The sequence below is a fragment of the Lottia gigantea genome (assembly GCF_000327385.1).
Source record: "Lottia gigantea unplaced genomic scaffold LOTGIsca_84, whole genome shotgun sequence".
Classification (NCBI taxonomy): Eukaryota; Metazoa; Mollusca; class Gastropoda; family Lottiidae; genus Lottia; species Lottia gigantea.
Window position 1 is genome coordinate 551,406 of NW_008710779.1, and position 18,240 is coordinate 569,645.

The 18,240-nt window shown below is 32.1% G+C and overlaps 1 protein-coding gene across 1 annotated transcript; it reads right to left on the reverse strand.

Moving 5' to 3' along the window:
* Nucleotides 1-202: 202 nt before the first annotated feature.
* On the reverse strand, nucleotides 203-14,090 carry LOTGIDRAFT_222671 (hypothetical protein; the record flags this gene model as incomplete). The annotated part of the gene is made up of 22 exons (XM_009067624.1): nucleotides 203-427; nucleotides 739-853; nucleotides 1,410-1,627; nucleotides 1,893-1,960; nucleotides 2,268-2,431; nucleotides 2,556-2,659; nucleotides 2,886-2,996; nucleotides 3,353-3,463; nucleotides 3,882-4,000; nucleotides 4,440-4,552; nucleotides 6,148-6,337; nucleotides 8,052-8,131; nucleotides 8,757-8,896; nucleotides 9,323-9,436; nucleotides 9,829-9,910; nucleotides 10,185-10,268; nucleotides 10,516-10,665; nucleotides 11,202-11,354; nucleotides 12,146-12,303; nucleotides 12,904-12,969; nucleotides 13,289-13,391; nucleotides 13,921-14,090. The coding sequence occupies 22 exons, from the start codon at nucleotides 14,088-14,090 to the stop codon at nucleotides 203-205; spliced, it is 2,838 nt and encodes a 945-aa protein (XP_009065872.1).
* Nucleotides 14,091-18,240: the final 4,150 nt, after the last annotated feature.

Sequence of the window (18,240 nt, forward strand, 5' to 3'; positions counted from 1 at the left end):
TAAGATAAACCAAGCATATCTGTGTCCTTTAACTCCCTTTAAACTAGAGAATAATTGAATTATTCATAAGAAACACCGATAACCTTGATTTGACTTAATACATACTGGGACCCATCTTTTAATACATTCAAACATGTAGATACCAGATGAAAGAAATTGCCTCTCAATATTTGTTTCCTTTAAACATGCAGTATCCAAATAGTTATGTGTATAGGGTAGAAGGTAATAATGCCTCCTTAGTTCCAATAGCAGGAGCCAAATTCTCTGATTTGAGGAAATCTCGTGGAAGCAATACTAAATGTCCTTTTACTCCTTTTAATTTCTCTCGAGCTTCACTTGGGTTAGATTCACTTAATGATGGTGAGTTTGTGTAGTCTCGAAGTTGTTGAAATGTATGCACAAAATCACAAGGAATACAGTTAAAAACCTGGAAAAAAAGTTTGAAAAATTGAGAATCTTCACATATGTCATAAATCATGTGATATCAGCTTTGCTTACAAGAATCAGTGCACCTACTTGTTAGATTCAGATTCAAGCTTTCTATTTTCGAAACCATCTTCGTGATAGGATGTCCTAAAACAGGGTTAGAAGTTAAAACCCTAGGACATCCTAGAGCTAAGATCGTTTCAAAAATACGTGGCCAGGCTTTGTGGTTGTAAAGAGAGTTTTAACAGTTGAGATTCTACAAATTCAATAGGCATGGTTAGTGAGTTGTTTTTGCACAAGAATCAAACTTACTTTATCATAAATAGTGGTGTTAACAACAGCTTGTTTTATCCAAACACCTTTATAAAAATCATCATGTACTATATCAGTTATATCTAAATCATCACTGTCTAAACCAAGATGTTCCCTGTAATATAATAACAGTTATAAACATGGACATTTAATTGATATTATTTCAAAAAGATGAAACTTAAGCCAGTTATTCAGTCTATCAGCCTAAGTAAGTTAGATCATATCAAGTAAATTTTCCCTTTGCTCTATTTGCCCACTTATAAACCACCAAAAAATTTTACTTCATAGAATCTAATCATAAAAAAAATCCCGTATGTCAATTCAAACTCATCTTAAATCTTTTTAATATAAATAAAAATATGAATTTTTGTCAAAATGTCTATACTATAAGTCTCAATGGTGACGCACGTTTGGAGAGTTCTGAACAGTTTCCTTTCGTATTAATTCTGGCTTCAATTGAACGGATGAAACATTTAAAATTTTCTCATCTATTTCTTTCTCTGCCCTTTGAATTCTGTCTACACCTACTAGTACTTGTTCTAAACTCTGTTCCAAATTGTTTTATTGAATTTATTGGTTGATTCCATGATTCCAGAGCACGCAGAACTCACCCATAGAGCAGCCCCGATTTGAGATCTCATGCATGAAAGTGTATAAAATGTTTGTATTACCTAAATAAAGTAGTACGTATAGATGATGCAAATTTTCCAACCATATGTTCTTTTCCGTTAATTTGAACACCAGTTTTCTGATTATCTTCTACTATCACAGCTAGTTCACTATCACGTTTTCCTAACATACTTCTATCATTAATATTAGCAGAGCCAATTATAACTGTATCATCATCTACTATCATTAATTTACTATGTACATATATCAATTCTGTCATCTAAAAATATAATACACAAATTCTATTAGTTTCCACTCTACTTTAAAACTGTGTCAGTGCCAGCGTGGGTACAAGGGGGACAATTGTTGGGGGGGGTGAAAGCCCCAGCAAACAATCCAAGGTAGGGTTGCAAAATGCTTCTTCTTATGCTTTATTTTGAATCCTCTGACTTTAATGCTCCTCCCCTCCACCCAAAAAAAAAATCGACAACAACAAAAAGAAACTTGAAAAGAAAAATACAGAAGAATAATAAATATTATCATACCATTTTTCCACTTAATTCAGCATGTTTTCTGAGGCCACAGAAGACCACATATTTTAATGGATCAGGAACTGAAAAAAAAAGAATCAATATCATTATGTTTAAAAGAAAACAACAAAGATTTGAAATTGTCGAATCATAACAAAATTTATATTAGATTTATATTAACATATTCATGATGTAAACATTGTTCAAATTTTTTCTCAGGAGATATACTGTGGCAAAACACTGTTTCTTACAATTCATGCAGCTATTTGAATTTGTTACCATGCTTTTCTTATAAGAGTCATGAATGACAATTACCCTATAGAAAATATACCAAGGGAAATATCACTAGTGAAAAAGTTCTACTTTAAGTAAGAATATTTGAATATTTACCTTCCTGTGATAATTTTTCTATTAATGAATATTGACCTCTGCAAATAGAAGCATAATTCCAGTTAGTCACAGCTTGTAGATTGGTTCCACCAGCAGTACCAAATTCTCCTTCAAAAGCAGGCAATAATGGCATCACAACATACACTCTAAATTCATCTTGACATCTGAAATGAAAAGCAATTTATTTTACACGTGGAATTTTAGAAAACCATTGGAAGAGGCTAGGTATAATTTGGGTTTCCTTATCTGAAATTTTTATGATGCAAAAAAATTGCTTTTAAAACTAACCTATGTGCTCTAATTATACGCCTATATAGTGCATCACCAATACCATTTAATACTACATTTTGAGAATTATTACCATCATCTATCTGTGTAACAAAAAACTGATTCTACAAAGACAAAACAAAAATATTAATGCCTTTTTCAATTAAAAAAATATAAGCTTTCCTTTAAAGATATTAACTGATAAACCAAATGCTGATTAATAAATACATATTTTATTATCATTTATTCTTTAACAATATTTCCTGCACAACATATCACAAATCTGGCTAAGTTTGTCAACCTTAGAGAGTCCACATACCTTATTTCTTTTTGATACATGTGTTTTCTTACCTCAATATAAATATAATGCTTAGCATTTTCTATACAATGAATATATGCTGTATGAATGGATGCTTCAATTTCAGCCAAACCAGCTGACCAGCTGCAGGAACTTCTCAAAATCTGAAAGGGAAAAAAATATTAGCTGTCAATGTTTGTTTGGTATATGGATGTGGCAGAAAAAGGTGTGAGATTAAAAAATGCAAACAACATTTATGTTACACCAATTTATTGGGTTTATTCTCTGAACTGTTAAGTGGGGGGGTGGGATAGGAACAGTTGACTGATAGTTTTTGGTGGCTCTTGATAGACAGGTTCTGAACACGTTCGGCCTGCTCCAATCTGGCCTCAATCGAACAGACAGAACCAGATTATGTCGCATTAAAAACTCTGATCCAACTCTGAATCCCGAACATGCAGAACTCTCCAATCAAGCAGTCCCCTTTGTAATATACAAGTGGTTAAAATTAAAGTCTCACCTGTGTTTTCACATCATATGTAACTGTTTTAATGGATGTCGGTACTGAACACCGGCTGTAATTTCTTGGCATCAATAATGGATAATTAGTCTTCTCTTTAAATTTTTTGGTCTACAAACAAAACAACACATGATTCAAATATAATCATGCTTAATTTATCAAATAACCTTACATACGAATTTTCATGATTCAATCATGATTCTTTAAATATAATAATTAATATATTCACTTTAATGATTCATAATCATTCCTCAAATACAACACTCACTTCAAATCATTATAAACCTGAAGTCAAGATAAAAACGTTTTTGTAAACAGTTAAATGAGCTGACAGGTTCAGCATTCAAATACCATACATGACAACCTCATGTTCACTTAGCAAAACTCTATAACAGTTTTGATATCTTCTGAATGAGTGGTGTCAATATTAACACTCCAACTAAAGTCATGACAACAAGTTTTTTGAAACACATCTAATCATAAGTAAAATGTCATGATTCTAATATTGTGTAGTTTAACAAATTTGTACCTTTGTGAAATTCCATCGGGTAATAAAATGTCGAGCCACATCTCTTGCAGCTTTTCCATAAACGACTGCTCCAATATCATGCCATGGCATTCTAGGCATAGTTTTTCTGTCAATAAAATCTGTAAATATCAAAATAAAGATGGTTTATAAGACATACACTCATGGCAGTAGTTAAGAAATAATAATCCTGTCTTATGTGATCAAAATATCACAGGCTAATCTTTTAACAGTAAACTCATCTGTTTTGTGCATTGCAACTTCAAAATTGTCTGATATCTCATTCTACACTGGAAAAAACACTATATTTTCTGTAGTCTTGACAATAATTTGAACTAAGATAGATTACTAACTGAAAAATAGCTCATCAAAACATCATCGACTTCAAACGTTTTTGTGGTCAGAAGAAACCCATCTAACCAACAAAGACCACCAGATAGCTCCCCTTTCATTCTCTTTAAGCAAGATCAGAACCATCCTAGGCCTATTCATTTGGGAGAAGTAAAACTTCCCTTTCAAATATATATCAAGGAATTATGTGATGTTCGGCATAAAACCTACCAGTAAATGGTGCATCTAGTTGAACTAAATCCTTAAATATAAAATTAACATAATCTTTGCCAATCCATAATTTAGTAGAAACTTTTAAACCTTGTTCATCAATAGCTTGTTCACTATCAGTTCTATGAAATTCTTCAGACGCTCTCTGATCACAACTAAAACAAACAGAAATACTACAAGAAATGTGCAATAGATGTGGTCTTATAGTCAGCATATACATGTTGGCCCTGGATTGGATAGTTCTAAAAAGGTTTTAATTCAGGTCAAATCAAATGGTATGAAAGTGGATATTTCATATTCAAAATTTCCTGTCAATACCCCTATCTTGATTTCTTCGCCACTTTGAATTCTGTCTACATCTACCTTTTTTCGTCACACTCCAAACTTTGCTGAATATTGCCAATTTGTTTTATTGTTGATTCCATGAATCCAAAATGTGCAGAATTAACAAATAGAGCTTAAAGCCTGCTTTCACTTAACCCGTGGAAAAGCAAAAAGCCAGCTTTATCTCGTTCGGCAATAGGGGGCGTACTGGTCTTTCCAGTCTATTGCATTTCTTACTGGTCAAAACAGTAGTCTTGTACATCAGTTGTTGTCAAAAATGCCCGACTTTGTGATCGAGGCTAAAGTCGTTTGGGAACCAGATTAACTCAGTGTAACCGCAATGCATTCGGCAATAAAGCTGGCTCTAAGCTAGCTTTGAGCCAGCTTAACAATTCTCAGTGGATACACCGTTATTAACTTTAAATATGTGTGCCAATATTTACTAACAAAAACCATACCTTTCACTTTCAGGAGAGTCTGACCCTCTTCTTTCTCTTAGCTTTTCAACTAGACTAGCAAACTGAATAGAAAATACAGTTTTAATACAGCATTAGAAGTTTACTTTGCTAGAAATAGCCACATTACAGTTTTAAGAAACCAGGAGCTTTTGTCAGACACATTGTAAAATTTACAGTAATTAAGAAATTGATGTAATTGATGTAAATGATATATCAGTTATCTGGAAGATTATGAAGATACCAGAGTAACAATCTTCCTTAAAACAGGCCACCAGTGGCAATCCTCAGTCCTTACTACTAATAAATGCGAGAATCTTAGTTTGCTTTGAATTTAATTAATCACATTGAAAGAGTGCATTGGTCTTAGTCTTTGAGTCTTGAGCATATATTTACACAAAGATATGATCAACAAAAAAACAACACACACAGTTTACTTTTGTTCAGAGTTCACAAGTTGGTGTTAATCAGTAATATACTGATCTCAGGTCATTTTGAACACATTTGATTGTTGTTAACTACCTATATCTCAACTTACCTTAGATTGCTTTGTCGGTTTTTGATCTACAAGGTACTTTTCAGGAATTGTTTCTTGTTTGCCATCATCGTGTTCTGAATCATTTCTACCACCTTTCAAAATCATTTTCCACCTTCTCCTTGCTGGACTTTCACCTTCAAAACTGTCCCTTTTTTGTAATCTATAAGAAGCGAACATAATGTGTAGGTATGCATATAATTGGTGTCAAATTGTCAGATAGATGTAGGTCTACAGTGATTTTAATTTCAAACAAAAGTAATCTATAACTAGTAAGGAATAATTTGGTAATACGTTGAAGGTTTTCAACTCTTGAACATACATCAAAATAAACTTTTTTGTTTAGTTAATGATGCAGAAAAATGAGATGACATTCCAAAAAGAGTGTACATACCTATCTAACATGGAAGCTGTCCTAGCAACGGCAGAGATATCAGTCAATTTAGATGAATTCTGTGTCTTTTGTGTCTGTTTACCAGTTCCTCCATTTTCCCCAATAGAATCGATATGATCATCATTGTCCTGTTCACTATTTTTATAATTGTGTTTCAAATTGCCAGCTTTGCTAGTATCTAAGTGAAGACCTTTGTCACGTGCTTTCATCCATAAATGAGAACCTTTTTGAGTATTTTCATTCAAATCATTGGAGATGTTATCAGGGTTATCATCTGCGTATTGGATATCGTCATCCTGATGCATATTGTGTTGTTGAGATTCATCATTATTTGACATTCTTCTATGCTGTTCATTGGAAGATGAAGCATTGTTACTGGCTTTTATGGAATCATTAGAAGTCTAAAAAAAACAACAACAAAAAATATAATTATCTAGAGAAACATATAGTGTTCAAGTTTATATTTTGAGAATATGTAATCAAGTGTATATTTTGAGAATGTGTAATAAAGTGTATATTTTGAGAATGTGTAATCAAGTTTATATTTTGAGAATGTGTATTAAAGTTTATATTTTGAGAATGTGTAATCAAGTTTATATTTTGAGAATGTGTAATCAAGTTTGTATTTTGAGAATATGTAATCAAGTGTATATTTTGAGAATGTGTATTCAAGTGTATATTTTGAGAATGTGTAATAAAGTGTATATTTTGAGAATGTGTAATCAAGTTTATATTTTGAGAATGTGTATTAAAGTGTATATTTTGAGAATGTGTATTCAAGTTTATATTTTGAGAATGTGTAATCAAGTGTATATTTTGAGAATGTGTAATCAAGTTTATATTTTGAGAATGTGTAATCAAGTTTGTATTTTGAGAATGTGTAATCAAGTTTATATTTTGAGAATGTGTAATCAAGTTTATATTTTGAGAATGTGTAATCAAGTTTATATTTTGAGAATGTGTGATCAAGTTTATATTTTGAGAATGTGTAATCAAGTTTATATTTTGAGAATGTGTAATCAAGTGTATATTTCGAGAATGTGTAATCAAGTTTATATTTTGAGAATGTGTAATCAAGTTTATATTTCGAGATTGTGTAATCAAGTGTATATTTTGAGAATGTGTATTCAAGTGTATATTTTTAGAATGTGTAATCAAATGTATATTTCGAGAATGTGTAATCAAGTTTATATTTTTAGAATGTGTAATCAAGTTTATATTTCGAGATTGTGTAATCAAGTTTATATTTTGAGAATGTGTAATCAAGAGTATATGTTGAGAATGTGTATTCAAGTGTATATTTTTAGAATGTGTAATCAAGTTTATATTTCGAGATTGTGTAATCAAGTGTATATTTTGAGAATGTGTAATCAAGTGTATATTTTGAGAATGTGTATTCAAGTTTATATTTTGAGAATGTGTAATCAAGTTTATATTTCGAGATTGTGTAATCAAGTTTATATTTTGAGAATGTGTAATCAAGTTTATATTTTGAGAATGTGTAATCAAGTTTATATTTCGAGATTGTGTAATCAAGTTTATATTTTGAGAATGTGTATTCAAGTTTATATTTTGAGAATGTGTAATCAAGTGTATATTTTGAGAATGTGTATTCAAGTGTATATTTTGAGAATGTGTAATCAAGTTTATATTTCGAGAATGTGTAATAAAGTGTATATTTTGAGAATGTGTCATCAAACTCCTTTTTTGTGACTTTAATGTGAATTTAATGAAATGAGACTTTACTACAGTTTAATATTTAGGAATATTTGTCATTAAGAAAATTACTAATGAAAATTTCTTAAATTTTGAGCTAACCATAAAAGGGATAGAGAAGAAAACGTCTCTGATAGGCCTTCACATAGGCTATAAAACATATATAAAAAAAGAGAATGTTTTTGTACAAACCTTGTTGGACATAGAAATTTGAGGTAGATCTATCACAGAGTTTCGCCGTGTGATTATGTATCCGAGATCTGTTAATCTACAATTAAATAAAAAGCATACTTAGATATTGACCAGGGATACAGTTTATTTACTTATGACACTATTCCGTATGCACATCTGGAGTGCCGTTAATATGCAATCAAAAACCTATATACTAACTTTATTGCCTTACATTTTATGACCATTGGTTCTCAAACACCATTTATAAGGCTATTAAAAGTAATTTCTATTATGACCTCAACAGTCTAATTAAAATTACACCAAACTTTCATTCCATTATTTTTTATTTTTTTATTTTTAACATAGCCACTTCAGTTAGGGTCTAACAATATCCCTCTTGAACGTTCCTCAAATTAACCTCTTGACCTAACCCGATGACGTCTGCTTTAACCAATCAAATTTCTACCTTCTCCAGCGCTGGTTTTGTTTGTAATGCAGTGTTTATCAGGTTAGGTTAAAAGGTTAATTTGACAAACGTTCAAGAGGGCTGTCATTAGACCCTAATTGAAGTGGCTATATTAAAAAAAAAAGCTAATAGAAAATGGACCGAAAGTTTGGTCTAATATTAATGAGACTGATGACCTCAGTGAACATTTATGGACAGGCAGAATTGCCTAGAAAGAAAGATATGGCCATCTAGATAGGTATATAAAATAAGTCACCTGTGCTGAGAATCATCCCATCTACCATAACAAAGGTCAATACCTCCAAGAAAGGCAACTCTTTGATCTATAACAACCATTTTTTCATGATGAGCCCACAGTAAAACATCTCCTGGTAAATGATCAGGATGTCTTATGACCTAAAGGAGACAGATGGATAAGGGATATAGGTCTCTTGAAATATGTCCTAATTTCAGCTGTCTGTATCACTTTTGATAATCAAAGTGAAAAAAACACATCGTTTACTTTCTGTATATATATCATTCTAATTGTAATGAAACCCCTTTAATCTAGCTGGCCTGATAATGGATGTCAGTCACTGGGATACTTCACTGTTACTAAAATCTAAGTTTTAAACTGGTATGGCACAATTTCAACCAATCCAATGATTTGTTCAGTGCGGGCTTAATTACAACTTTTGAGGAATTCTGGGATATTCAATAAAAAGCATTGTCTGGTACTGTGTCTAAAATGGATGCTGTCAGATAAAGAATGATTGAATTCACTCACTGAAATAAAGGAAACAAAATGGCCTAGCTAGAGAGTAAAAAAACAAGTATATTTACCCTAATATTTTCCGAATTTAAACCTAATAGTTTATATTTACTATATGCACTATCTATATTTAAAGCTACCGTTACTTCCTTATATAACATAATATAAATCTTTACACCAGCATCCTGCAAAATAATAGGTTTCATTGACTGAAAAAGACCTATTCTTCTTTTGAAAATGGGAGGGCTAGGATGGCTTGCAAACTTACGAATGCAATATGGCATAGGTTGGAATAGTTTTTTCTATAACTGATGCTAGTTGGAGGGACTGACATAGATATATCCTTTACTTGCTCAGATGGGACAATTAACTGAAGCACCGCACAAGATTCTTGTAGAAGAGTTGACTAATGTTTCTAAATTTACCCTCATTGAATGGTTTTGCAAGTCTTCATTAAACAAAACATCAGCAGAATAGTAGGATATTACAATCAAATTCAATTTCATTAACTAAGCTTTCCCATAGAGAGCTGTGGGCATATAAAAAAGATGAATTGTCTAGCAGTAGTATTACTTACAGCTTTCCTTTTTAATATTACATCTAATCTCCATTTGTCCCCTTCTGTCATTGGTCGTTTTAAATATATTTCAGGACTCAACCTGTAATAGGAAAAAGATACAGATGGTCTTAATATGAAATACATTTCAAACTTTCGACATAGTGAGAGAGATCAAACTATTAGGCTAGACATCAACAACAAGCACCAAACATTCTGAGTCATTGATCAATAAAGGTAAGTTTCTATCTGTTATCTATATCATCATCATGTATATATTGACTAGATAATCTTCTGACAAAACCTTAAAAAGGCTTCAAGTACATAGCAAGCAATCATACTGATCATATATGATTAAAAACAGATATTTTACTTACCACCAATCTGTTATAAAGATTTCTTCTCTAGCCTTTTCTAGTGATTCAGCAACAGCTTCAAAATAACTACCAGCATCAACAAACCTGTAAAACATAATCCTAAGCCTTAAATTTGTCGGGAAATGTCAGGAAATCGTGTTTTTGGGCGTCTTATTCTCAAATTCTCTAAGCAACACACCTCAGACCCAGAGAGATTGAAAAGAACTTTTTGTATGTTAAAAGAAATTTGCTAACATCAGCATTGCTTTAAGTAACTTCTTTATATCAATTCCATACATCAATTATATCAGGGCTCTTTCCACTCTTAACTACATTGATAACAGAATCTTACCAATGTGCATATGAATTTTCTCGCATGGGAGCAAAGGCTTTAAAACGATTTTTTTTGGTGAAGTCTGAAGCTGTAGTTTGTCCCTTTATTCTGATCCTTTCTGTGAATTCTTGAGCTTTTCTTGCAGTCCAGCATTTCACAATCAAATTCCTAAAACATACAAAACAAAGAGCTTCTGAATTAAGACGCAAAAATACAATTTAGATAATATACATAGCTTTAACGTTCTTACAGATTGAACATTAGCAATGAAAACTTTGAACTGTTGGATACAGCACAGTTTTTATCAACAGATATTCTCATAAGCCTGGAACATTGTCCATGATGCATCTTGTAGAGATTAGGGTGGATGAAAGGTTACAAGTGACTAATCATCAGGCATTGGCACCGGTTAAACTAATGTTCCCTAATGTTAAGGCTAGTAGGCCTACGTTAATATTTAAATTTGTAGCACACGTGTACTTTCATTTCTGACATAGACCTAACAGTCTAGAAAATAATTAGATGGATGTCCTTACTACCATAAAATCTATGCCAGGGTGGAAACATTACCAACAGACTGAAATTGATATAACATGTTTAACTTTCATACCCTAAATATATATCCGCCTTTTCACTTGACCTCATAAAACGTAACTAATTGCTTTTTAATTAGAATATTAGAAGCTATGTAAAAAATATCACACCTTTGTAAGTTGCCAATGCTAACACCATCTTGAGAACCAGTGGCATTACTTCCACATTCAACATTAAAATGGGAATCCATTAATAAAACATCTCTAACATAACCATCTTCAGGTCTAATATATGCTAAGAAAGTGTCTTTTAAGACTAGCCACCTGTAAAAATGAACATTGTTATAAAAATACCTTTCCTAGCTCAGATGAAATAATTAACCAAGGTGCTATGTGCTCTAGAATGGGCAAGACAATGTTTGCTTGCAACGAGATAAAGTTGCTATCCTGACAAAATTACCCTCATTGCACACTTCACTGGACTGCATGTCCACAATAGCCCTAAGCTAGGAAATCTGGACTCTTTTCAAAGTGATCAATTTAAATAAATATAGGCTACTAGTCAAATATACATTATCAGCTATGTGTTGGATGAAGAGTTGACACATTTGCTGAGTACCACTAAGTGTTCTAATGGGCATTCCTGCCAGTGAAACCCATGACCCCAAACTCATTTTCACAATGTCAAGCTATTACAAAATGCATCTTATACCTTGACTGCAATAGCCACCTTTCTTGTAAATGCAGTGATTGGTTGGATTGTACGTTAGCAAATACAGCCAATCAAAGTCATCGACAGATAATATGTAAACAATAAGCCATTAAGGCTCAAATTGGCTGTTTTCGCTGGCGTACAATCCACTACAATCGCTGCATTCCATTATAGAAGATATAGCGACTATTGCAGTCAAGGTATAAGAATGAAGTTCGTCATAGCTTGACATTATGAAGATGATTGTGAGATGAAGAGTTGACTAGAGCTCATTTCATATTGCTGACACGAGTTTTGGATAAACAATCCTTATCAGGACAGCTTTATTGAAATATTGGACTTAAGGCATATGAATAGAGTTAGCAAACATGCCAGAGCAAGGAATTTTAACATGAGATTGTACCTTTTATTCCATCTACTAAAGAGAGATAAATTTCTAACACATCCCCAACAGGTAAGTATACGACGTCCACCAGAACATTTCTTTACCATGCATTCTTTCTCTTTAGTATTTCCTAATGCTTTGATGAATGACAAATGGCTAACTTCTAAAAATTCTATCTAAAAATACCAAATAAATTGTTTTTGATGACAAAAATATAAGATAGTGGACCACAGCCATACACGCCCACCACGTAATGCGGATGGTAAATATTCAAGATTTTGGGGCAAGGGCAATAACTCTGCTTCTAACTGTCGAAAATAGCTCAAATTCAAACTTGATCTTCGTTTAATGAACATGCATACACAAACCGAATTTCATTTGATTCTATCAAAAAATCTAATTTTTTAGAGCGTTTACAAGCAAATGTTGACGGACCAACAGACGGACAGGGGTGCCAACAATATACATCCACATAGAGAGATGTGGGCGTATAAAAATACAGTCATTTCAAAATAATAAATATTACATGACAAATCATGAAAAAGGGTTGGTGAAAATAAGAATTGAAAAGGGTTAAAGGATGTGTGTTGGATTTGTCACAGCAGGTTTTCAATAGCAAAGTAACCTTTGTGATAGGATATTCATTTGCATTATCTATAATCCTTCTTTTGGACAACATGAGCAGTCACCCTCACAGAAAATATATTTTAGGCAGATTTAATTATATGTTATGTATTACCATAAGTAGGAAAGAGAATAAAATATATTATGCTTACTGTTTGTGTGTGATTTCTATACAACTTAATTTTCAACAGGCTTTGTAAATATTTTTCAAGTTGTTTCTGAAACAGAGCAATAAGAATTGATAGATACTAGCTTTGGGTAGATTTTGTATCAAAATCATTTTGTTCTCTCTTTAGAGTTATAAATTGTGCCATGTGTTAAAGATCTACAGACCAGTTGGGAAGATTGATGTCAAATAATTGTAAATTAAATCTATATGTCTTTATCCTTAATCCATCCATAGAATCTAAAAAAAAAACTTTGATTAAAAGCTTTCAAGATTGAACTCCTTCAAGATCTAATGAATATGAGAAATGGCATAATCAAGTTTGATGCTGATTTAAATAAATCACTTGCATCCAGTAGAAAGAATCTTACCATTCTCTGAGGAATTGAATCCTCTGAAACTAAAGCTTCTGGCCTCTTGGGAAATTTAACACTCATCTTCTCTTTATTTAATGTTTTTCTTCTTTCTCTGTGGCTAAATTAAAATTCAATAACATTTAGTTTGAGAGCTTTTGTCTCGAAATACAATGCCAAAATATTATACCTTGAACTAGTGTTAGTATATAATCAAACAGCAAGACAAAAAAATCGGATGCTGATAATCACGTGCCGATCATGCAATTGAAAGGAAATGAATCTGATTGGATGATGATGCTCTGTCTTGAAGACAATTGACAACAAATATCAAGCTGGTTTGATATTATTAATACTGTCGGCAAAGCAATAATCTTGTTGTGACAGAGCGGGCACATGTGAGATTTTAATCAAGATTCGCGTTGCCACAAAAATCGGCAACCAAGACTGTTGCTGTATTAACAATTTAAATATCTCCATTTCAGCTATTAGTAACATTTTCAAACTGAAATTGGTAACTTAATCCATTCTATTAGATAAATATATATACCAGCAGAAATAATGACAATCTAAATTGCCAGGGTCTTATTAATCTTATTAAGGCCATTACAACCTCATTATATTGGCTTTACACAAATATCAATACTTACTCTTTAGAAGGTAGTGGAAAACTTTGCTTTGCTCGAAATATTGACAGATGTTCAAATAACTGTAGAAAATGTTTATATCTCTTTTTAACAATCCATGTAAATTCCCCATGTTTAACATTGATGGTGTACCTGTTAACAAAATTACAGACTTGAATAGGAACATTTTTCATTGTTTTTTTACAAATTACAAATTATCTGAGCACAAAATCAATGCATAGTCAGAACAATTTTATCTCAAAAATATAAATTTCAATCACAAAGGAGAGCGCTAATTGTTTCAAATTTGCATAATGTGTTTTGCTTGACAAACAATAAAAAGTTAACAAAATAGCATGTAATTAAAGTCGCACTGCATGTGTGTCTTTGCACTTGGAACAGTGATATCACTACGCTTATCCTCTCATGCAAATTGAAAACCTGTAGACACAATTGTGTGGCTCGCCCATTTTCTTGAATTATTCATTAAATGGTATGCTGCACTGATCATAAGCCTAGAAAAACATTCTGGTTATCAATCATTTGTACCCGGTCGTACCAAATTTTCTGGAAATACACCATGCAGATTATGAAGGCAATACTTACAAATTTGGATTTAAAAACTTCGATTCTAGTCTTTCAAAATCAGAAATATGTATCTCAATAGGTACAGCAGGTATCCAGCAGTTATCACGTATATCATCAAATGGCACAGGTTGACCCTGAACAGCTCTATAGGGTACACATACTCCCCCATCCTCTTCTGAAAAATCAGATACAAATTGTGTACATTAGAGAAGGCATTTAGGAAAATTAATTCAATAGGAAGCTGTCGAAAATCCAAACGAATGGAGTTTTACATCCTACTTTTCTGCACCATGTGGGCTAATGAAGATGGGTCATGCAGGGTGCAATGAGGGAAATTTTGCCAGGACAGCAGCATAGTCTGCATTTTCTCAATTTCCAAATGTCGTGGGATCTTTAATGTGCACAGCCTGTAGCACACAGGGCCTCGGTTTATTGTCCGATTTCTAACTATCAACTATCAAAATAAATGCGATCAAAACAAATATTATATATATCGCTTGGAAATAAATATAGGACATATATACAACATTATACTGTTGTTATTATTATACTTTCACATTCAGAAAGTTTGTTACATTGTACATTTTATATAATTCTGATTTAAGCCACTCAAATGGAAATTGGTGATAGGTGATATTGCCAAAGCCTTCATTACATACAATTATTCGGTTTTTGTTATATCCAGGACAATAATTGATATGGTTAATTTGATGCAATGCGTCATAACAGATTTGTTACCATCTTCCAAAGTCATTGTAATGGAAGCTACTGTAAACATTACTATATATCTAAAATATTACTAAAATACCCTGCAGATTCAGACCGCTTTTTTCTCAATATAGTTCTGCACTCCATCTTACCCCTGTAGATTTGAGAGAATAAAACCCTCCCTTCCCCAAAATTTAAACAGTGCAAGGTGAGCAGCACTCCAATAATACAAGCCTGTTTTAACATGTGTTTTCAAGTTATTTTCTATTCAACCCATTCATCTAAATAAATATTGTCAAAGTGGGATCTCACCACAAGTTTCATTCAGATTGATTGATGAGTAAGAAAATCTGTTGAGATATGACACTCAGTGTCTTAAAGTGGCTAGCCACTACAATAACAATAAAACATTCCTTACCTTTATTTGTGACTTCACCATCTGCAGTGTCTCCTCCTTCATCTATAGGAGAGAGAAATTCAAATTCATCTTCCACATCATAGTCTGAGATGACAGAGACTGATCTTAAAAAACTTCCTGTTGTATTTTCTGCTCCAGACTGATTCATTATGACTGATGAGTATTTGGGTCATGTAAAAAGGCACTACAATAAAATAAACAAAAACATTACAATAATATAATAGACATTGTTTTTTTTTATTTCTATTTTGCTCTACAATTGATGTATTCAGCACTATTTTAGCAGTGAAATTATTTTGATATTTTAGACATTGTTTTATATTTATATAGATCCATAAGTGAACTTCTGCCCTTGTAAATTTGAGATCTTTTATTAACTGGATTGTAAAGAGATTGTAAGGGGGTTTTCTAAACTTTTATGTGTATCGGGGACACTCATAGCTTCAACTTGCAACATTCCAATTTTCATTCCGATGCCTGTGGTTCTTGCAATACCACAAAACTAACACGTTTAATGACGTCACTAGGGGGGAGCTACTGGAAACTACTATTGATATCTATGCAGTTCCCTTCTAGTGACGTCATAAAATCCTCATTGGAATTGCAAGGAAGCACAGACGTCAGAATGAAAATTGGAATGGTGCAAATTGATGCTACCAGTGTCCCTGATACACATAAGAACCTCTTTACAATCCCTTTGATAAACATATGTATTGACACTGATTTGCAACATTCCAATTTTCAATTGGACATCAGTGGTTCTCGCAATTCCACTCAACCTAGGATTTTATGATCTCACTGACTCACTAAATATTGCAAAAACTACTATTGATATAAGGACCATTTGCAATAGAGTCGTCATAAAACACATAGTAAGTGGAACTGCAAGAACCACAAACATATGATTGAAAAATTGAATGGTGCAAATTGATACCGCATCCTGAATATATACATAAATTTGTTATAAAACCTTTTTACAATCTCTTTCATATTAAGTATGTAAGCTATTCACACAAAGAAAAAAATGTAATTATTTTTTTTTATCAAAATAGGGCCCTGCTAACCTATTTAAGCAAATAATTTGCACTGATTTTGAATAATCATATATAATACACATTAATATACAGTTGTTGTGTTCAAGATCATATGTAGATTACCTTACAAATATGGGTTAAAGATTGGTCTCCTAATCGTGTATAATACAATAATAAAATACTTTCACTGTTAAAATAGTGCTCAATACAACCAGTCTAGTAAAAGAAGGTTTTTACATATTCAAAGGCAATAACTCAAAAAATGTTCATCCAATAATTGCCAAATGCTAACTTGACTATCGTGAACGGATACATGGGTGCCCACAATATATATCCACATGAAGAAATGTAGACTATAAGCTTAATTAAACTATAAAAACAACACCCTTGTTTCAGACAAAAAAAGTGGTATTGAAATGTAGAAGCTTAAAATAGATGAAAATCATGAATGAGTAATATATATGACATTAAGATTAAATCAATATTACACTGTATTGCAAGTTACAATATCAATTCATTATATCAATCAATATCCATTCAATAAATTCCTCAAAAATCTTTCAAAGTCAAACCCAGATTGCTGATTATTCCAAGAAGCAACATAATCACAAGCACATTATCAAAATTCCATCACTATATAAATCTATATTATGATTTAACTGAAAGTCAAATGAGATCTGTTATGCCTTGATATAAGCCTACACATTAAAAAAATCTGTCAAAAACTGTCACAAGGCCTTAGCAGAGTGATTTAAAAGTTGACAGACAGAAATTATGATTACAACATATGCCCAAACTCTGTGCACTTGAGCAGAGAATTCGAAGTTACACAAATAGAAAGGTCCAAGAATCTTATTCTAAGACGTTCATATTATAACCTTGCTACTCATGTTGATTGGTGAAAACCATAGGACTTTTCAAGATGTTAGCTAAAAATACCAGTATCTTAAGAAAAGTTTTTGTAGACTAACTGGAGTAAGCTTATACATGCAAAATATTTTTTTCAATCCATAGGCATTTATATTTTTTACTAGGTTATTTTTTTTTTGTTAATGTCTTAGCTTAATATGCAAATTTTTCTAAATGGATATGCTGCAATAAACTCATTCAAACCTACTACAGGTAAAACCACAGAATAGAGAATTAAAAGTGAGGAATAACATTTTGTAATATAATTTTAAAGTACCAGTACCCTAGTAAACTTTAGCAACAATAAAACTCATTCATGATATTGGTTATTACTTAATATGCATGAGTAGATAACTCATCACAACATTTATTAACTGTTCAGTTATTCTCTGTTATTTTGGAAAAAGACCTGAATCGAGAATAATGCACATAAAACTGCACTTAAAATACACATAAAACTTTGGAATGTCTTTTCATCCAGAAAAAAACCTTAATGTTAAATTTTGAAAACCAGACTGTTTGAAAACATGCAACATGCAACATGCAAAAGGAGATAGTAAATGACAGATTTTTTGTGACTCCTAGAAAGAAATTTAATAATATTTTATACCGGTATATAAAATTTATATAATTTTTTCTGTTGAGGGTAGTTTGACATTTTGAACTTCTTCAATAAATTGTATAAGC